Source organism: Elephas maximus, chromosome 5, assembly GCF_024166365.1.
Source record: "Elephas maximus indicus isolate mEleMax1 chromosome 5, mEleMax1 primary haplotype, whole genome shotgun sequence".
Taxonomy (NCBI): domain Eukaryota; kingdom Metazoa; phylum Chordata; class Mammalia; order Proboscidea; family Elephantidae; genus Elephas; species Elephas maximus.
In genome coordinates this window covers 157,552,897-157,575,462 of record NC_064823.1, presented here as the reverse complement: position 1 = coordinate 157,575,462, position 22,566 = coordinate 157,552,897, and the positions used below count along the sequence as shown (strand labels likewise).

The window sequence follows — 22,566 nt, the reverse complement described above, 5'->3', positions numbered from 1 at the left end:
GAGAGGCCACGCTTTCTGTTCCAACCAGAACTTGCTTGCTTTGAACACAGGAAGAAGACGATGGCTTTCATTCTAAAACCCTATCATGTCCTTTCTTACTTGTGTTACCACCTGTATTAGCCAACCACTGATGCTGGAAAGGATGATACAGAAGGAAAGGGAAAAATAGGGCAGCCATCTCCCTTCGGTCCTTCCTTACTCACCAGGAAGCCTGAGGGAAAGAGCATCGGTGGAATGTGCACGAATCAAGAAGCGAAAAGAAACTGTTGCCTTAGTTTTGTGCAGGGTTTCTGCGGTTTTGGTAAGAATGTACACGCACAAACTTGGAAGTACAAACTGTGCCATGTCGGTGACCCACACGTGAGTTAATGTTTTTGTATTTGCATGGAAAACTGGCATTGCACCAAGTGAAAATAAATGGTAAAAGTCACGCTAGTTATTTAAAATTTGGATTTTTCCTTTCAGAATGTCGCTAAACAGCAAATAAAAAACACTGTGACAAGCTGAGAGACTGCGAAAGAAAAGAAAAAGTTTTATATTTCAGTTTCATTACCAGTTACCGGTTGCCATCAAGTCAGCTCCGACCCCTGGCATCCCTGTGTGAGTCACAGGAAGACTGCCCCGTAGGGTTTTCATGTCTGTGACCTTTTAGTACCGTCAGAGGCACTTTCTTCCTGCTTTTTGAACACGTGGCTCTACATTTTCATTTTGCATTGGGTCCCACAAATTGTGCAACCAGGTCTGCCTACTGAGAATAAAGTTCAAACTCCTTAGCATGACATTCTGGGCCCTTTAACGCCTGGCTCTGGCCTAGCTGTTCAGCCCTATTCCTCTCTCCTTTCCCATCCCTCACCACACAGAGCCCATGAACCCCAGTAGTACTGGCCCCCTTCCCTCTCTCTCCTGCTACCTTGCCTTTCCACAGCTCTTCCCTCTGCTGTGAATGGCCTTCCCCAGCCCTATCTTCCCAGCTCACTTCCTTCCTTCCCACATAACCTCCCTTAATGCTACCTGTTCCTCCTTTGGGATTCCTCTCAGGAATTACCTCCTCTGAGAAGTTGGACTGAAGTTACTACTACTTGCCGTCGGAATCAACACATGGCGACCCCATGTGTGTCAGAGTAGAACTCTGCTCCACAGGGTCTTCAGTGGCTGATTTTTCAGAAGTAGATTTCTAGGCCTTTCTTCTGAGGCACCTCTAGGCAGACTCGAACCTCCAACTTTTCAGTGAACAGCTGAGCGCACTAAACATTTTCCCCACCTAGGGGTTCCATTAAATTTACTACATAATAGCAAAAGGAGGCGTTTAAATGTCTTTTCTTCCCCCCCTGCCCCGCCCCCCGACAAGCACCATAGGGGCTCCAGGAAATTTAGCAAAACAAGACTCTACAGCTTGGAAGCCGGGTGATCCATCACAGACAGAAGACAGCTCTTCTCCACTCACGGGTTCCACACAACTTGCCACAGCCAGGCTTCTCAAAACCACCTCACCCTCCCTGACAGGTACAACGAGCCTCATCCAGACAGCTTGTGAGGCAGAGTCCGGGCACAGGCTGTTTCCTAGGAGAATGAAAATGAGGACGACCCCCCCTCCCCTGCCACAGCAGGGATTAGAAGTCAGCCAGGAGGAAGGCAGAAGCATCTTCTTCTTCAGGATGAATAAAACAGCGAACCCCTCACTTCACTGACTTCTCTCTGCATATTCCACACGGCCGTGTACTGAGCCAGGCTGCACGCTGTACACATCACACACTTATGTTACATACTGCATCACACGTACACAGTACATACATACATATATACAACACACTTATGTTACATATTGCACCACACACATATAGTACATACATACATGTAAGAACACACTTCTATTACATATTGCATCACATGTACACAGTACATACATCACATACATACATTACATTTGTCCATCATATATATACATGGCATACATACATTACATGCACACATCATATATGTAAATACATATATATCTCATATATACAATGCATACATATATCACATGGATATTATATGTATCACACAATATATCACACCCATACATTGCATATATATCACATATATACATCACATATATTACATATATACACACATATTACACAAATACATACTTATATGACCTCACTGAGTTCTCATAATGAGCATGTCAGATTGCACCCCATTTTCTAGAAGAATCAACTAAGAATCAGGGAGGTTAACTAATTGGCCCAAGATTACACAAACAACAAGTAGAAAAATCAGGCTTTGAACCCAGACCTGTGTAACTCCAAAATCTGGGCTTTGAACCCCTCCATAGTGACCTCCTTCAGTCACAAAACTTTATTTTTTTAAGAACCTTAAAAAATTTTCATTTTTTTAAGAACCTTACAAAAGACTTATTTTATGCCAGATAACATTGTAGGCACTTCGCATATGCTAACTAAACCCATTCACTCCTACAACCACTTATGAAGCAGGGAGCACTCAGTCCCCGTTTACAGATGAGGAAGCTGAAGGTCAGGGAGGTGGAGAAACTTGCTCCAGCGTCCACTCAGCTAGTAAGTGGCAGAGCCAGCACTCAACCCCAGGCAGTCTGGCTCTGGGGTCTACGCTCTCAGCCATCATGCTATGCAAGGAGTGTCCCGGCTAGGAGATTCTGTGATGGGTCTGGGCAGGGGTCCTGGCACATCCCAGCTACACATAAGCCCAGAGGACCATATCCTATCTCTGCACTTTGGTGGAAGATGTAATGAGGTTTGAAAGGGAAGGCGAAGTAATGAAAAGAGCATCAAACTGCAGCTCCAATGCTGGGACGAAAGGGTGGTTCTCCCATCCCTTCAGAGATCCACCATGACCTTCAAGCTAACATGCAGACACCTGACTTAGGCCTATCTTGCAGGCCTTTCCACTGCCCCAATCCTGCCTTCCACACACCAGCCATTCACAAAATATTTATAGATCATTCAAAAATATTTATTGAGCAAGTCACAAGCTAAGGGCCTAAAGAAATTTAACAATATCTTGCAATTCTGAATATCACTGTCTGCATCCATTTTACAATCATCTCCTATTTACACAAGGTCTTAACCCATTTTTATTATTTTAAGGGAGAAGTATAAAGTTCCTTTACGAGTAGCTCTATTAAAGAAAAACCAGTCAAGATAGAGAAAAGTATTAAATAAATAATAGTAAAGGTAGTCCATGGCTATGGTATCACATAACTTCTCCAGGTAGGAGGCAAATCATTGAGACCTGGAAAGACTCGCATGAGGAGAACAGATTTTCAGTTAGACAGAAAGAATCACCACAGTTCTCCTACCTAAGACAATTTCACCTCTCTGAACCCCAATCTCCTCAGGTATAAAATAGAGCTTACAATCTTTCTCTTACAGTGTTACTCTAAAGATCAAATAAAATTGTGTATGGAAAATGTATGGCTCATAAACAAACAAAAAAAACAAGCCTATTGCCATCAAGTCGATTCCGACTCACAGCGACCCTACAGGACAGAGGAGAACTGCCCCACAAGGTTTCCAAGGATTCAAACTGCCAACCTTTTTGGATACCAGCCGTTGCACGCTGTAGCTCTTAACCACTGTGCCACCAGGGCTCCCCATAGCCCATCAAAAAAACAAACAAACCAAACCCATTGCCGTCGAGTCGATTCCAACTCACAGCGACCCTATAGGACAAAGTAGTACTGCCCTAAAAAGTTTCCAAGGAGTGCCTGGTGGATTTGAACTGCCGACCTTTTGGTTAGCAGCCATAGCCCCTAACCACTATACCACCACAACCCAGTAACACCCACTTTCATTTCCCCTTTTCCCAGACTATCTCTTTTCAGATACAGGGAAGGAACCTGCCACCCTTCATTGGTTCCACAGTGATTTTTCTTTGTCTTTTCTGACAAACACTTAAGGACAAGCAGCTGCAAGGACAGAGGCTTCCTAAAGCGATGGGCCCCACACTAGATGCTAACGCAGTCACAGACCCTGTCCTCATGCAGCCTAAGATTTCATGCGAGAGACAGATATCAATGAAGTAACCACACAAATAAATGCAGAATTATAACCAAGATAAATGCTATGAAGGAGCATGTGGTAATTTAAGGGGGATTAGTTGGGGCCTTGACTCAGTCTGGGGATCAGATAAGGCACCTTGAAGAAGGATGGGAGGTAGATGACTAAGCCAAATGGGGTAGGGTGAAAAGAACACTTCAGACAGAGCAAATGGCATATGGGAAGGTCTTGGGGCCGGGTGATAATGGTATTTTCAAGAAACTGGAAGAACGGTATAGTTGAAGGAACAAAATAATAAGACTGATGATAATAGTAAGAATAGCTATCTTTGTGGGCCACTTATTTTATGGGCCAGGTATTGGACTAAGAGTACGCTAACTAATTTAACTCATGTAGGAAGGTAGCTGGGTGGCAAAACCAGCTACTAGCAGAAGGGTTGGTAGTTTGAACCCACCCAGAGATACCTCAGAAGACAGGCCTGGCGATCTGCTTCCAAAAGGTCACAGCCTTAAAAACCTATGGAGCAGTTCTACTCTGCAAACACGGGGTCACCACGAGCTGGAATCGACTCAATGGTAGCTAACAACAACAGTGAAGGAAAAGAGGGGCTGAGATGAGAGGGAAGAGGTTGGGCGGGCCTAGACCATGCAGGGCCTTGAAGACCCTACCATGGTTTCTAATTTTTACCCTAAGAGTAATGGGAGCCACTGAAGGGTGTTGTTATGGGTTGAATTGTGTCCCCCCAAAAGATATGTTGAAGTCCTACTCTGGTACCTGTGAATGCAAACTTCCTTAGAAGTAGGGTCTCTGTAGATGTGATTAGTTAGGTCATCAGGGTGGGCCCTACTCTCTTTATGACTAGTGTCTTAATAAGCAGAGGAGAAGAGATCCAGAGTGAAGATGGCCTCATGAAGATGGAGACAGAGAATGGGGTATTTACTTCACAAGCCAAGGAACACCTGAGGCCACCAGAAGCTGGGAGAGATATGAAAGCCTCTTCCCCTAGAGCCTTCAGAGAGAGCATGACCCTGGCAACACCTCAGATTCAGACTTCTAGCCTGCAGAACTCCGAGACAATAAATTACTGTTGTGCTAAGCCACAACAGAACAAGCCTATGGTGACTCACTGCAGCAGTCCTAGGAAGCTGACACAGGTGTTAAGCAAGGGACCAACATGATCATATTTGTGACTTAAAACTACGATTCTGGCTGGTGGTTGGGTGATATGCTGAAGGGCTAGATGGGGTGCAGAGAGACCAGCTAGGAGGCTGCACAAGAGTTGATATGAGGTGTGAGGTTTGAATTGAGATAGTGAATGTGCCTGGAAAGGCAGGGACAGATTTGTGAGACACTTAGGAGGTAAAATCAATGCAGCCATGTGCCTGTGGGGTGAGGGGATGGAAGAATCAAGGAAAACCTGCAATATTTTGGCTTTTTCAACTAGATGGAAAATGGTACAAGTCACTAAGCTGGGAAACTCGAAGAATATGAGTTTGGCTGAGGTCATTTTTTATTTGAAAGTATTAATTCTTTTGAGACATGCAAGTGGAATTATAAGTAGCACACACAGGTCTGGAGCCCAGAGGAGAAATCTAAGTGAAGGATATAAATTATTGAGTCACTGTCATATAAAGAATGTGTGCCAGTTATTAACTGATTTGCCGCTCAGCTCCAAATTCACTGCTTTGTGCTATGGGAGCTGGACCCTGTAGACATTCTCCTTTACCAGGTGACTTGATGTTGGGCATTGCTGATAGAGGGCGCTGGAGAGGCACTGCAAGACCAGGGCGGGAAGAAAAGACCTTCCTTCCTTCTTCTGGTGTGCTATTTTCCATATGGCATCCAGCAAGTTGGCTTGCAGGGGCCTGGTAGCACACACCTCAATGGCACTAAGAGACTAGTTGCACCTTGCACCCTCCAGCAAGTTTCTCTGCCAGCCAGTGGCAGGCCACTCATTCTTGCAGATCAGCTATAACTTACACCCTCTGGCAAGTTTCTCCACCACCCAGTAGGCTGCCTGTCCTTCGGGGAGCTAGGCCCGCTCCAAAGAGCTCTAAATCACATCCTTGGTGGAGATGGGGGCGTCTCAGTTTCTAAGTCTTTTCCTTGTTCACTCTCTTTCAGCCTGAGGAGAAGTAGCTTTTTGCTGTACCTCCTAGAGTCCTCTTTGACTTCTTTTAGTACTTCACCATTTTACTAGTTAACAATTCTTTGTATTCAGTTTCCCTTTTTGAGAACTGCTATGGTTTCTGCTCCTGACTGTACCTTGACTAATACAGAGTGGTTGAACATGCAAGGATTGACAAGATCACCTACGGGGACAGTTTAGAGAGCAAAGAAAAGTCTAAGCATTCAGCCTGGAGTAACTCCAAGATTTACGGCAAGCGAGAGGATGCAGACCTTGAAGAGAAGACAAAGAAGTAACAGCCGGAGAAGTGGGAAACCCAGGAGAATGTTATGTTATAGAAGCTACAGGGAACTATTGCTTTGAGAAATAAGCATAAATACGACCGACGAAGCTTTCCCTGTAGCATAAATACAGAAGAATACAGAAAGTTTTCTCCTACACAAAAATATGAACCACAAGGAACATTTTGTAACTATGACTACGTTAAAACTAAGACATTTATGATACCAGCAGACAAGATAAAGGACTTGAAAGGGAAATCACAAAATAGGAGACAAAATATACAACACATATAACGGACAAAGTATCATATAAAACATGAAAAGAACTACAAATCAATTAAAAAAAAAAAAGACTTCTAACAGAAAAATTACCAAAGTTACCAACAGGTGCTTCATGAAAGTGAACACATGACCAGAAACTACATATATGAGGAAACCGCAACCTTATTAGTGAGTAAATGTAATTTAAAACAACAGTGAAGGACCATCTTATTCTCATTCAATTGGCAAATACTAAACAATTGATAATGCTAAATACTGGCAAGGATGTACAGCAGTGCTGTACCACACGGCAGCCGCTTGTCACACGTAGCTTCTGAGCCCCTTAAATATGGCTCGCTCAAATTCGGATGCGTTGTAAGAGTAAAATACACACCCAATTTTAAAAACCGAGCATGAATAAAAGATTGTCAATTATCTTGTTAATAGTGTTGCTACTGATTACACATTGAAATGATAATATTTTAGGTGGTGGTGGTTGTTAGGTGCCATCGAGTCGATTCCAACTCATAGCGACCCTATGCACAACAGAACGAAACACTGTTGTGTCCTGTGCCATCCTCACAACCGTTGTTATGCTTGAGCGCATTGTTGCAGCCACTGTGTCAATCCACCTCGTCGAGGGTCTTTCTCTTTTTCGCTGACCCTCTACCAAGCATGATGTCCTTCTCCAGGGACTGATCCCTCCTTATAACATGTTCGAAGTTCATGAGACATAGTCTTGCCATCCTCGCTTCTAAGGAGCATTCTGGCTATACTTCTTCCAAGACAGATTTGTTCATTCTTCTGGCGGTCCATGGTATATCCAATATTCTTCGCCAACACCACAATTCAAAGGCGCCAACTCTTCTTCGGTCTTCCTTATTCATTGTCCAGCTTTTGCATGCATGTGAGGTGATTGAAAACACCATGGGTTGGGTCAGGAGCACCTTAGTCTTCAAGGTGATATCTTCGATTTTTAACACTTTAAAGAGGTCTGTTGTAGCAGATTTACCCAATGGAACGCGTCTTTTGATTTCTTGACCACTGTTTCCATGGCTGTTGATTGTGGGTGCAAGTAAAACGAATCCTTGACATCTTCAATCTTTCTCCATTTATCATGATGTTGCTTATTGGTCCAGTTGTGAAGATTTGTTTTCTTTATGTTGAGGGGTAATCCATAGTGAAGGTTGCAGTCTTTGATTTTTATCAGTAAGTGCTTCAAGTCCTCTTCACTTTCAGCAAGCAAGGTTGTGTCATCTGCATAACACAGGTTGTTAATGAGTCTTCTTCCAATCCTGATGCCCCGTTCTTCTTCATATCGTCCAGTTTCTCAGATTCTTTGCTCAGCATACAGATTGAACAGGTATGGTGAAAGGATACAAACCTGACACACACCTTTCCTGACTTTAAACCAATCAGTATCCCCTTGTTCTATCAGAACGACTGCCTCTTGATCTGTGTACAGGTTCCTCATGAGTACAATTAAGTGTTCTGGAATTCCCATTCTTGCAATTTCATCCATAATTTGTTAAGATCCACACAGTCGAATGCCTTTGCAGAGTCAATATTCTCTGCTTTCGGCCAGGATCCATCTGACATCAGCAATGATATCCCTGGTTCCATGTCCTCTTCTGACTCTAGCTTGAATTTCTGGCAGTTCCCTGTCCATGTACTGCGGCAGCCGCTTTTGAATGATCTTTAGCAAAATTTTACTTGCATGCGATATTAACAATATTGTTTGGTAATTTCTGCCTTCAGCTGGATCACCTTTCTTGGAAATAGGCATAAATATCAAGACAGGGAGCAAAGGCCCTGACATCAGAGGGTGCCTGTTTGAGAAATAGCAAAGAGACTGCTGTGGTTAGAGGAGAAACAAGTAAAAGAGAAATAGACTATACTTATCAAGGAGGTAACAGGGGGTTGAGTGTGGAACCTAGAGACTCAGTAAGACAAAGAACAGAGGGGCCCCCAAATCTGCAAACAAAATAACAAGAAATGGGCCAGGAGGCAGAAACAAAGCCACTCCCCAGAACAATGGAGCAGGGTATCTAAAAATAGCCCGCAAACCCAGGGACATGCACCTGTGACCGCTATGTGACCTTCCACCAGGGGTAGTGAGAAGCTACAGCCCCAGCAGGTGAATGGAACCCGGGGAGCGAGAGACCGTGCAGGCGCGACACCCCATAATAAGTCCTGCTATGAATCCCTGAGGCCTCCGGGACAGGAGCAGTCCTGGAGGGCTGGTGCACGCACCTTAGTTAACATATCCCTGCCTGAGCCTATGAATAAACATGAACCTTTTCCCGCCCAAGAAACTCGGGCCTGTCTTTTGTTCTGTGAGATGAAGGTAAGCATTGCTCTAGGCCTTCCTCATCTCCGCTTGCAAGCCTCTTCAATAAAGCTTTGCTCGTGTGGAAAACTACGTGTCTTACCTGCTCATTCTTGACCAGTGAGTGTCAAGAGCCTTATTCTGGTAACAATACGGCTCTCTTCCAGTTAGCTGGCCAGGTAGCTGCCTTCCGAATCCTTGGCTTAGACGAGTGAGCACCTCCAGCGCTACATCTATTTGTTGAAACATCTCAGTTGAGATTCCATCAATTCCCGGAGCCTTGTTTTTCTCCAGAGCCTTCAGTGTAGTTTGAACTTCTTCCTTCAGTACCATCGGTTCCTGATCATATGCTCCCCTCCTGAAATGGATGAATGTTGACCAGTTCTTTCTGGTATAATGACTCTGTGTATTCCTTCCATCTTCTTTTGATGCTTCCTGCACTGTTTAATATTTTCCCCATAGAGTCCTTCACTATTGCAACTCGAGGCTTGAATTTTTTCTTCAGTCCTTTCAGCTTGAGAAATGCTGAGCATGTTCTTCTCTTTTGGTTTTCTATCTCCAGCCCTTTACACATGTCGTTACAATACTTTGTCTTCTTGAAATTTGAAATTTTCTGTTCAGTTCTTTTACTTCGTCATTTCTTCCTCTTGTTTTAGCTACTCGACATTCAAAACCAAGTTTCAGAGTCTCTTCTCACATCTATTTTGGTCTTTTCTTTCTTTCCTGTCTTCTTAATGACCTCTTGCTTTCTTCATGTATGATGTCCTTGATGTCATTCCACAATTCGTCTGGTCTTTGGTCATTAGTGTTCAATGCGTCAAATCTATTCTTGAGATGATCTCTAAATTCAGGTGGGATATACTCAAGGTCGTACTTTGGCTCTCGTCGACTTGTTCTAATTTTCTACAGTTTCAACTTGAACTTGCATATGAGCAATTGATGGTCTGTTTTGCAGTCGGCCCTTGGCCTTGTTCTAACCACTGATATTGAGCTTTTCCGTCTTCTTTTTCCACAGATGTGGTCGATTTGATTCCTGTGTATTCCATCTGGCAAGGTCCATGTGCATAGTCACTGTTCATGTTGGTGAAAAAAAGTATTTGCAATGACAAAGTTGTTGGTCTGCAAAATTCTATCATGCGATCTCTGGCATCGTTCCTACCCCCAAGGCCATATTTTCCAACTACCGATCCTTCTTCTTTGTTTCCAACTTTCGCATTCCAATCATGAGTAATTATCAATGCACCCTGATTGCATGTTCAATCAATTTCAGACTGCAGAAATGGGAAAAGTCTTCAATATCCTCATTTTTGGCCTTAGAGGTTGGTGTGTAAATTTGAATAACAGTCGTATTAGCTGGTCTTCCTTGTAGGCGTATGGATATTACCCTATCACTGACAGCGTTGTACTTCGCCATAGATCTTGAAATGTTCTTTTTGACAATGAATGCAATGTCATTCCTCTTCAGTTGTCATTCCCAGCATAGTAGACCATATGATTGTCCGATTTGAAATGGCCAAAACCAGTCCATTTCAGCTCACTAATGCCTAGGATATTGATGTTTATGCATTCCATTTCATTTCTGACAATCCCTAATTTTCCTAGATTCATACTTAATACATTCCATGTTCCAATTATTAATGGATCTTTGCAGCTGTTTCTTCTCATTTTGAGTCATGCCACGTCAGCGAATGAAGGTTTTGAAAGCTCAACTCCATCCACGTCATTAAGGTCCACTCTGCTTTGAGGAGGCAGCTCTTCCCCAGTCGTCTATTGAGTGCCTTTCAATCTGGGAGGCTCACCTTCTAGCACTACATCAGACAATGTTCCACCAGTGTTCATAAGGTTTTCACTGGCTAATTCTTTTCATAAGTAGACCACTGGGTCCTTCTTCCTAGTCTGTCTTATTCTGGAAGCTCAGCTGAAACCTGTTCACCATGGTTGACCCTGCTGGCATTTGAATACTGGTAGCATTGCTTCCAACATCACAGAAACACGAAGGCCCCCACAGTACAACAAACTGACAGACACGTGGGGGATTTAGCACCTATGAAATTCATAACTCTCTTTTCTGTACTCCGAGCTATGAGGCTGTGAGCCTGGAGCTCATGGGGCCCCATATGAGAGAGTCTGCTGAAATGAAGCCACACAGAGGACAGCAGAGGGCTCTAGAAGGAAGTTTCCTGAAGATACAACTTGAGACCTGGTTCCATCCATGGTTGATGCGATTGACACCTTCATTCATTCATTCATTTATTAATACATTCACCAAATATTTATTGGCTTCTATATTGTTTCAGGTGTTATTTTAGGCCTTGGGGAAACAGCAGTGAATAAGCCACACAAAATCCTTGCCAACTGTTCTCATGCGGAACATGTACGTAGATCCAGATTCAGTCATTCGACCAGAACAAGGGGATACTGCATGGTTTAAAGTCAAGAAAGCTGTGTGGCAAGGCAGTATCCTTTCACCTTATTTACTTAGTCTCTATGCTGAGCAAATAATCTGAGAAACTGAACTATAAAAAGAATTGGCATCAGAATTGGAGGAAGGCTCATTAATAACCTGCATTATGCAAATGACACAACCTTGCTTGCTGAAGGTGAAGACAACTGCAAGTATTTACTGATGAAGGTCAAACACTACAGCCTTCGGTATGCATTACACCTCAACATAAAGAAAAGGAAAATCCTTACAACTGGGCCCATAAACAACGTCATGACAGACGGCGAAGAAATTGACGTTTTCAAGGGTTTCATTCTATTTGGATCAAGAATCAACACCCATGGATGCAGCAGTCAAGAAATTAATGAGTTACATTCAGCAAATATGCAGCAGCAAAAGATCTCTTTAAAATCTTAAAAAGCAAAGATGTCAGTTTGATGACTAAGGTGCACTGACCCAAGCCATGGTATTTTCAGTTGCATCATATGCGTGAAAAAGCAGGACAATGAAAAAGGAAGAAATGAAGAATTGATGCATTCAAATTGTGGTACTGGCAAAGAATAATGAATATACCATGAACTGCCAGAAGAATGAATAAGTCTGTCTTGGAAGAAGGACAGCCAGAATGCTCCTTTGAAGCAAGGATGAAGTAACCTTGCCTCATTTACTTTGGGCATATTATCAGGTAAGATTGAACCTGGAGAAGGACATCACGCTTGGTAAAGTAGAAGGTCAGCTAAAAAGAGGATGACCCTCAATGAGACAGACTGCCACAGTGGCCGCAACAACAGGCTCAAACACAGCGATGATTGTGAGGGTGGTGCAGGACCGGGCAGTGTTTTGTTCTGTTATACATAAGGTGGTTTTGAGTCAGAGCCAACCAGACAGCACCTAACAACAATAACTGAGTGGAAAGATATAGACAATAACTAATAAAATAAGTAAAACGTACAGTCTGATAGATAAGTAGAACACAACAAAATGTTGCCCAGTCCTGCATCATCCTCACAATCACCAGCATGTTTGAGTCCACTGTTGTGGCTATGGTGCCAATCTATCTCACTGAGGGCCTCCCTCACCCTCGCTGGCCCTCTACTTCACCAGACATGATGTCCTCCTCCAGCAATTGATCCCTCCTGGTGACTTTTCCAAAGCCAACAAGATGAAAAATGTCCTGTTGTTGTACTGTGGTGGCTCCCATGCTGCTATGATGCTGGGAGCTGTGTCACTGGCATTTCAAATACCAACAAGGTCATCCATGGTAGATAGGTTTCAGCAGAGCTTCAAGACTAAAACAAATTGGGAAGAAAAGCCTGGTGATCTACTTCCAAAAACTGGCCAATGAAAACGTTATGAATCACAACAGAACATAGTATAATGTGATGTTGTCAGGTACGGTTGAGTTGGTTCTAACTCATAGTGAGCCTTTACTTTACGAAGCGTAATGTCCTTCTCCAGAGACTGATAACGTGTCCAAAGTACGTGAGAGGAAGTACTGCTGTCCTCGCTTCTAAGAAGCATTCCTGGCTGTACTTCTTCTGAAACATGTTTGTTCGTTCTTCTGTCAATCCACAGTATATTCAATATCAAAAAACTAGATGACAAAGGCTGCCATGACCAACAGCAATGGTAAGGCACATCCCAACTTCAGAGATGTTCAAGTGTGTGCCTTAGAATCAATGAAATACAATACTGTGTCTATGAGTATTTGATTTTATAGAGAAATGACTGATGGATGTTTTATAACGATAGGATATATGTGTAGTTTCTCAGAGTGCTGAAAGTCATAAATACACAGTACGATTCATTTCTACCAAACCACCTCCTACGGCTTTATGGCCGCTTTCTTAATACTTCACCTACAAGACAAATCAAAATGCATTTTCAAATGTGGTATGGCTCTCAAAACCTGAAGTTAAACCCAGACACCGCATCAGGCATTCACACACCTGATAGAGAAATGGATGCAGAGCAACTCAGCCCACAACCCCTACACAGCATCTGTGTGCTCTCCACCTCCTGGTACACGCTACGTATAAGAACAAAATTTATTAAAATCACTTTTGAGCCTTCTCAGAATATGTGTGCCATGTAAAGTGCTTTCCACCTTGTATCACATGTCACAACTGGTACCAGTGTGCAAACCTAGGTGAGACAGAGTCGAGAGTGAACCCAGAGCATGGGAATCTGGGCACTTTGTGAATAACTGATGACTTAGTCTCCCCAGGTTCAAAGGCTGTCCAAGTGAGACATGAAGTATAAATTTAGGGAGTGATTATTTAATTGCCTTAGGTGTCTGAATATTTCCGGATAAAAAGTAGGAAGATGTTTTCATGCTTTAAGCTACATGTGAAGTCTTCTTGACCCAATAATAACATAGAAACACTACTTCTTTTCCAATAGGGTTACCATGAGTCAGAATTCACTCTACGGCAACGGGTTAGATTCGTTCAGTTAACTCACAGGAGCCTCGGTGGGTCAGTGGTTAAAGTGCTTGGCTGCTCACCAAAAGGTCAGCAGTTGGAACCCACCAGCTAGCTGCTCCTCAGGAGAAAGATGTGACAGTCAGCTTCCGTATATATTACAGCCTTGGAAACCCTATGGGGCAGTTCTATTCTGCCTTAGGGGGTTACTGTGAATTGGCATCAACTCAATGGCAGCAAGTTTGGTTTCAGTTTTGATGACTGTTCAATAAATTTGCTTTGGAAGAAAACAGTGCCTGAGATAATTACTGCACACTCTCAAGTGCTGGAACAAAGTTTTGTTATTATCCTTCTATCAACATTAGTATAAAGAGACCTTGGTCCTAGTCTGATTTGTGGCGGTGGTGGTAGTTGCCATCAAGCTGGATCTGACTCATGGCGGTCTTATCATGACAGAACAAAACCTTGCCCTGTCCCGTGCCATCTTCATGATCGTTGGTATGTTTGCGCCCTTTGTTGCAGCCACCGAGTCAGTTCATCTCATTGAGGATTTCCCTCATTTTCACTGACCCTCGACTTCACCAAGCATGAGGTCCTTTTCTAACTGTAGTCTCACTCCGTGAAGTCACGCACATCAGTAAGAGATGAACCTTCTGGAGGCCTCCGAGGCAGCACAGGGAACAGGGCAGGGTGCCAGATTCTGCAGTGACACAGATTTGGGTTTGAGTCCCAGCTCACCCACATCCATGCGTGGAATCCTGGCCGATGTTTACTGAACTCCTCAATAACCTCCCAGGAAAATGCAGATTCTGAGGCTCCCCCTGTAGAGTTGTGATTATGACTAGCAATGGATATGTTGTTGCTGTTGTTGTTAGGTGCCGTCGAGTCAGTTCCGACTCATAGCGACCCTGTGCACAACAGAACGAAACACTGCCCAGTCCTGTGCCAACTGTACAATCGTTGTTATGCTTGAGCTCTTTGTTGCAGCCACTGTGTCAATCCACCTTGTTGAGGGTCTTCCTCTTTTCCGCTGACCCTGCACTCTGCCGGACAATGGATACAGTGGTGGTTTTTTGTTGATATCACCTGTAAGCAAACTAACCATCACCTGTCTGTCGGCATGTCACACCATGGTGGCTTCTGTCCTGCTATGATGCTGGAAGCTGTGCCACCGGTATTTCAAATACCAGCAGGGTCACCCATGGTGGACAGGTTTCAGAGGAGACAGAACTAAGAAGAAAGGCCTGGGGATCTACTTCTGAAAAGTAGCCAATAAAAACTTTATGGAACAAAACAGAACATTGTCTGACTCGCTTAACTCCCCATAGGGCTTCCAAGAAGCGGCTGGTGGATTCAAACTGCCGACCTTTTGGTTAGCAGCCAAGTTCTTGTATTGTGTTGTATTTCGTTGATTCTAAGGCACACACTTTGCCACATTTGAACATCTCTGAAGTTGGGATGTGCCTTACCACTGCCGTTGGTCAAGGCAGCATTTGTCATCTAGTTTTTTGATATTGAATATACCATGGATTGACAGAAGAACGAATATGTTTTAGAAGAAGTACAGCCAGGAATGCTTCTTAGAAACGAGGACAGCAGTACTTCCTATCACGTACTTTGGACATGTTATCAGTCTCTGGAGAAGGACATCAAGCTTGGTAAAGTAGAGGCTCACCATGTGTCAGAACCAACTTAACCGTACCAACAACGTCACATTATACTATGTTCTGTTGTGATCCCTAACGTTTTCATTGGCTAATTTTTGGAAGTAGATCACCAGGCCTTTCTTCTCAATCTGTTTTAGTCTTGAAGCTCTGCTGAAACCTATCTACCATGGGTGACCTTGTTGGTATTTGAAATGCCACTGTTCCACCAGGGTTCCAAACACATCACCAGGAGGGATCAGTAGTTGCTAGAGGAGGACATCTTGTTTGGTGAAGCAGAGAGCTAATGAAAGTGAGGGAGACCCTCGGTGAGATGGATTGGCACCATAGCCAGAAGGATGGACATGAACGTGTTGGAGATTGTGAAGATGACGCAGGACCAGGCAGTGTTCCACTCTGTTGTACACAGGTCTCCACAAGTTGGAGTTGACTCAATGGCAGCTAATAACAAGGAAGTTAAACTTTTGCTATAAGAATGTAGATGGAAGTATCAGGATACAAGATAAAAATACAAAAATCAGTTGGATTCCTCTACACCAACAAAAAGAACATCGAAGAGGAAATCACCAAATCAGTGCCATTTACAGTAGCGCACAAGAAGATAAAATACTTAGGAATAAATCTTACCAGAGATGTAAAAGACTTATACAAAGAAAACTACAGTACACTTCTGCAAGAAACCAAAAGAGACTTACATAAGTGGAAGAACATACCTTGCTCCTGGAAAGGAAGACTTAACATTATAAAAATGTCTATCCTACCAAAAGCGATCTATTCATTTAATGCAATTCCAATCCAAATCCCAAGCACATTCTTTAAGGAGATGGAGAAACAAATCACGAACTTCATATGAAAGGGAAAGAGGCCCCGGATAAATAAGGCATTACTGAAAAAGAAGAACAAAGTAGGAGGCCTTACTTAACCTGATTTTAGAACCTATTATACTGCCACAGTAGTCGAAACACCTATGCTCATCCAGAGACTTCACCAAGAGAGTAAAAAGACTACCTATGGACTGGGAAAAAGTTTTCAGCTATAACATTTCTGATCAGTGCCTGATCTCTAAAATCTACATGATACTGCAAAAATTCAACTGCAAAAAGACAAATAACCCAATTTAAAAATGGACAAAAGATATGAATAGACACTTCACCAAAGAAGACATTCAGGTAGCTAACAAATATATGAGGAAATGTTCACGATCATTAGCCATTAGAGAAATGCAGATCAAAACTACAATGAGATTTCATCTCACTCCAACAACGCTGGCATTAATCCAAAAAACACAAAATGATAAATGTTGGAGAGGCTGTGGAGAGACTGGAACACTTCTACACCGCTGGTGGGAATGTCAAATGGTACAATCACTTTGGAAATTGATTTGGCGCTTCCTTAAAAAGTTAGAAACAGAACTACCATACGATCCAGCAATCCCACTCCTTGGAATATACCCTAGAGATACAAGAGCCTTTACACGAACAGATATATGCACACCCATCTTTATTGCAGCACTGTTTACAATAGCAAAAACATGGAAGCAACCAAGGTGCCCATCAACGGATGAATGGATAAATGAATTATGGTATGTTCACACAATGGAATACTATGCATCGATAAAGAACAGGGAGGAATCTGTGAAACATTTCATAACATGGAGGAACCTGGAAGGCATTATGCTGAGTGAAATTAGTCAGCTGCAAAAGGACAAATATTGTATAAGACCACTATTATAAGAACTTGAAAAATAGTTTAAACTGAAAAGAAAACATCCTTTCGTGGTTATGAGAGGGGGGAGGGAGGGAAGGTGGGAGAAGGGTATTCACTAATTAGAGAGTAGATAAGAACTACTTTAGGTGAAGGGAAAGACAGCACACAATACAGGGGAGGTCAGCACAACTGGACTAAACCAAAAGCAAAGAAGTTTTCCTGATAAACTGAATGCTTTGAAGGCCAGTGTAGCAGGGGCAGGGGTCTGGGGACCATGGTTTCAGGGGACATCTAAGTCGATTGGCATAATAAAATCTATTAAGAAAACATTCTGCATTCCACTTTGAAGAGTGGCGTCTGGGGTCTTAAATGCTAGCAAGCAGCCATCTAAGATGCATCAGTTGGTCTCAATTGGGTGGAGGGGGTCAGAAGCTGGCGATATGGACACGAAAAGAGAGAGCGGAGGGAGAAAGCGGGCTGTCTCATTAGGGGGAGAGCAATTGGGAGTGTGCAGCAAGGTGTACATGGGTTTTTGTGTGAGAGGCTGACTTAATTTGTAAACTTTCACTTGAAGCACAATGAAAATTATTAAAAAAAAAAAAAAGGAATGTAGATGGACATCGGGCAATTATGTAATGGCAAATTTTCAGCTACAGTTTAACATGAAAGTACTTAAAGATCAGGCTTGTCTGTATCATCAACGATCCGACAACTATGGTTTGGGAGGGCATGTTCCTTCACTGGACAAGGCCTCTCTTGCTTTCAGCCATGTCATTCCCCTGCTTAGAATCTTTCAGTGACTCCAGAAGGCTCATGAGATCAAGTCCAAACACATTAACATGACCACTGGGCCCTTTAAGACCAGCCTGGGCACAGCACTTAGATTTCGTCTATTGTGCCTTCCAGCCTCACACTCCCCACTGCACAGGTAGCAAAGCCTCACAATCTCCCCAAATGAGGCACACTTACTGTTTACCTTCTGCCTTTGCACATTCTGTTCCTTCTCTCTGAAATGTCCTTCCATACCTTTACCAACCTCTCCTTCCCCTGAATAACTCCCCCTGAGTAACTCCTACCATTTCTGCAAGAGTCAAGTCCCTGGGTGGTGCAAACATTTGATGCACCCAGCTGCTAACCAAAAGCTTGAAGGTTCGAGTCCACCCAGAGGCACCTCAGAAGAAAGGCCTGGCAACCTACTTTCGAAAAATCAGCCCCTGAAAACCCCATAGGGACAGTTCTACTCTGACACACATGGGGTCGTCATGAGTCTGAATCGACTTGATGGCCAACTGTTATTTTTCCAAGTCCAACAAGGAATCTTCTCCAGCTCCTTCCCCTTTCCTTTTGCTTAGGGACCCTCCTCTAGGAGACCCCAGTCTCCCAAGCTCATCTATGTCAGGACACTAGATGCCCTGCATTGTCAGGTCGTTTACCTGCTCTGGCTTCTCCAGTGGACCAGAAGCTCCCTGAGGGTCAGAATTTGGCCTTGCTGTTCTCCGTATTCCTGGTGCCCAGCACAGGGCAAGGCACAGAGAAAATGATCAGTAAATGCTCATGAAATAAACAAACTGGTTGGTGGCGAATAACAGTGTTTTCCTTGCGCTAGGAAATGTACATTAGAAATAGGCTGGCAAAATCAAACAAGTTCCTGTTTCACTGGGCCGGAAGCCTGCGGAACGAGGAGAGCCTTAACCTCGTATCTCAGCAAGCACCAGAGCAGGCAGTTAACCTCATGCCCAATTCTCTTTCAGAACGAGGAACAGCAGCAGGAAAAATCAAAAGGTTGGCTGCACCAGAGAGAACTGTTTTGCCAATAAATATTTTAAAGCACATTTAAAGGAGGAAGACAGTTGTCAATATTAAAAAAAAAAGAACCTGTTGCTGTCAACTTGATTCCAACTCACGGCTACCCCGTGTGGAACTGCTCCATAAATAGGGTTTTCTTGGCTATGATCTTTACGGAAGCAGATTGCCAGGTCCTTCTTCTGCAGCACCGCTGAGTGGGTCCAAACCACCAACCTTCAGATTAGCATTCGACCGAAAACCGCTTTCACCACCCAGAAACCTGTTGCCAATATAAGGGAGGCAAATTTCCTCTGCAAATCAAAGAAACCGCAAGGTGCTGAGAAAATTACTGAAAGCATGATCTTTGACCCAAGCTAAAACCCAATTAGGAACAACAACAACAAAAAACCCATTGTCATCAAGTTGATTCCGACTCATAGGAGCCCTACGGGGCAAAGTAGGACTGTCTCATAGAGTTTCCAAGAAGCAGCTGGCGGCTTGAATGTGCCAACATTTTGATTAGCAGCCACAGCTCTTAACCACGTCGCTGAGCCCTTAAAAGTGAAGTGATATGTAGGTTTGTGCTTTCTTCTGGGGAGACACTCCACAGCTTTCATCAAAGTATCCCTTCCCAAAAAACAGTTAAGAACGTTTGATTTGTTAAGAATAGAAAGTTTTCCACCCAAGTAATCCTCTCTAAGTGGTCACTGCACGTAATTTCTTACGGCAGCCACGGAAAGCTAACACAATAACTGTGGTGCTAAAGTCAAGCCAAGGAAGAGAGGAGAATTGATGCATTTGAACTGTGGCGTCGGCAAGAAATACTGACTATATCATGGGCAGCCAGAAGGGCAGACAATCAGTCTTAGAAGAAATACAACCAGAATGCTTCTTAGAGGCAAGGACGGTGAGACTTAGGCTTACTTTGGACACGTCATCAGGGAAGACCAATCGCTGAAAAAGGACATCATGGTTAGTAAAGTGAAGAAGCGTCAGAGAAAACGAAGCAAACCCTCAGTGAGATGGACTGACACAATAGCCAGAACAAGGTGCTCAAACATACCAACGGTCGGGAAGATGGCTCAGGACAGGCAACGCTTCCTTTTGTTATATGTAAGGTCGCCATGAGTGGGAGCCGTATTGACAGGCAACTAACAACAATAACAACCAAGATCAAGCCATTTGACCCTCTGAGCCTTCTTTTTTCATCTGTAAAATGGGGAAAATTGTACCACCTTCCTCACGTCATGCAGCAACTGTGATGATAAACTGCAACACACCTTACAAAAGTAGGCCTAGTTCAGTGTTCACAAGATTTGTTTCCCAATGAAGATAGTCATTGTTTTGAACATACCTCCTCATCAGATCTGAGCGGCTCTTAACGTCATCTTGTAGGACAAAAATGCTCCTAAGGAGGCATGCCTGTTCCACCCCCAGCTCCAGTACAAACGCACCTTTAAAGGGTGATTCCAGTGCCAGGGTCTCTTTGACTTCCATGGAGAACTTCAGGGTGAACTTGAACTTGTCTGGGTGAGGGTTCAGCTGCATGGTGTCCAACTCTTAGCTGGACGTACAAGGGTCTCCACAACCTCCTGCCTCCCCCTCCTCTGCCCACCCCACTCTACCTCAGCTCCTGACCTGCCCAGGCTGGCAATTAAAAAACCAGAAAGGGCTGGGGGCTCCTTGTGACCCAAAGGCCCCAGGCTGGCACCACTCATTGCCTTACGCCCGGGCATGTCATTGACACCACCAACTGCAACTTGGCTTTGAAGGACTACCTTCAAAGAAGGATGACATGGGCCTGATGCAGGGTGAGTGCTCACCTAACTCACCTTGACTGCACTCAGTAATGCTTTTGAGGGGCGCGGTTCCACCATCTGAGTAGCACCCACAGACTTGGTAGTTACAGGAACCACGATCTAGACACACAACAAGCCTGTGCTCCAGGGGCTGACTGCCTAGGCTCCAGGTCAGCTTGCTGGCTGAGACTGGGACACCTTCCTTTCTTCAACAGTAAATGCGGACAAGAAAAGTACCTACCACAGAGTTGCCGTGAATGAACTAAGTAAAACCCTAGAACTGCACCTGGCACATTGATAAGCACCAATACACTTTAGCTCCTATCTGGGGCAGTGGAAACTGGAGACACAGCACAGCAGGAAACGGAACCTTTTTAGAAGCAGAGGGTTGTTAACAAGAAATAGCCAGCAAGGCTTGTATGGCTCTGTACTGATTGAATTCATAAGGCACTTTTCACATGGATTACCCATGGGTATACTTCAAACAACCTGCAAAGTAGCACATGATCTGACAGTCCTCATCTCATAGGTGAGGGTGTCAGGGTGTCAGAGAGGTTAAGTAACTTGCCCATGGACACACAGCGCTGGAAATGGCGTTCTGAGCCCTAAGGACCCCTGCCCTACAGTTTACATGAGTTGGGCACCCTACCCCATTTCTCTATCAGGGAGGCCGCCACCAGCTGGGCGCCCTCGCCTGAGCCACAGCATTTAGCCAAGAAAAGTTTCCCCAGGCTCGTCCTGGGAAACAAGAAGAGCAGCTCAGACCTGCCCATGCACCAGACCAAAGGCTCCTCGGACATACACACACGCTGTACGTACACACACATCCCGAGTAGGCTGAAACACCACGTGGGAAAGAGAATCGGTGCAGTCCACTCGCCCAGGCCGCCTCCATCAGCCTCGAGCTCAGAAGGAGACCTGGCTTCCCACGGAGCCCGAGCCGGGGCGACCGACCCATTCGCCTCCGAAGTCAACTCCCTCCTCCACCCCGAAGTGCAGGCATCGGATACCACTTTCCTCTCTGAATGGGTTGCCCCGGCCCAGCGCTCAGCCCATCCAGCCCCTAAGGGACACCAGTAGAAGCGCTGCGCCTGGCGCCTGCCGGGCGCACAGGCGGCGCGCGGCGAGGTGGCTGTGCCCCGCGAGGTGGCCCGTGGCGGGTCCCTGGCGCCTAGCAGGGTGCCGGCATAAAGCAGACAGCCAGCACCGGGTGCCGACAGAGGGGGTGCCGGCCGCAGCCGGGGTGGCGGCGCCTAGCCCTCTTACCTTCCTCATTCTCGTCAAACACCGGGGGCTTGTGGGAGTGGTTCGCGCCCATATTCCGCCGCGGCCGCTGCCGCTGCTACATGCCCGGTCACTGTCGCCGCGTGCGCCCGGCCGCGGGGCTGCGGGCTGCGGGGCGTGCGCCGAGCCGAGCTGCAGCCGCGCGAAGCCGGGCGGGGCCCGCGCGCTTCGCAAGGACGGGGGTGTGCCCGCCGTGCCCCCTCCTCCCGGCCGCCCCCCGGGCTGCGCTAGCTCGTCCGCCGCGGCAGCCCAGACACCGGGAGGGCTGCGCACCGTGGCCACCGTGCCGCTCTCTTCGCCGGCTGCTGCTGGCGGGAGAAGGGAGGTGGCGCGGGCGGAGGAGGAAGAGGAGGAGGAGAGAGGAGAGGAGACGGAGGGGGCAGCGCGGAGGGGCGCGGCGGGCACAGCAGGGGAGTGCCCAGGAGGAGGGGGCGAGGCCGGGA

At 45.1% G+C, this 22,566-nt stretch overlaps 1 protein-coding gene across 2 annotated transcripts in view; it reads right to left on the bottom strand.

Annotated features, from left to right (window-relative positions):
- Positions 1-22,192, bottom strand: part of STK32B (serine/threonine kinase 32B) — a 489,957-nt gene extending 467,765 nt beyond the window's left edge. For both annotated transcript variants that reach the window (XM_049886552.1, XM_049886553.1), the window contains exon 1: positions 22,106-22,192. In XM_049886552.1, coding sequence (XP_049742509.1) covers positions 22,106-22,157 — 52 coding nt within the window. In that variant the 5' untranslated portion in view covers positions 22,158-22,192. The remainder of the gene's footprint in view (positions 1-22,105) is intronic.
- Between the last annotated feature and the right edge of the window lie 374 nt (positions 22,193-22,566).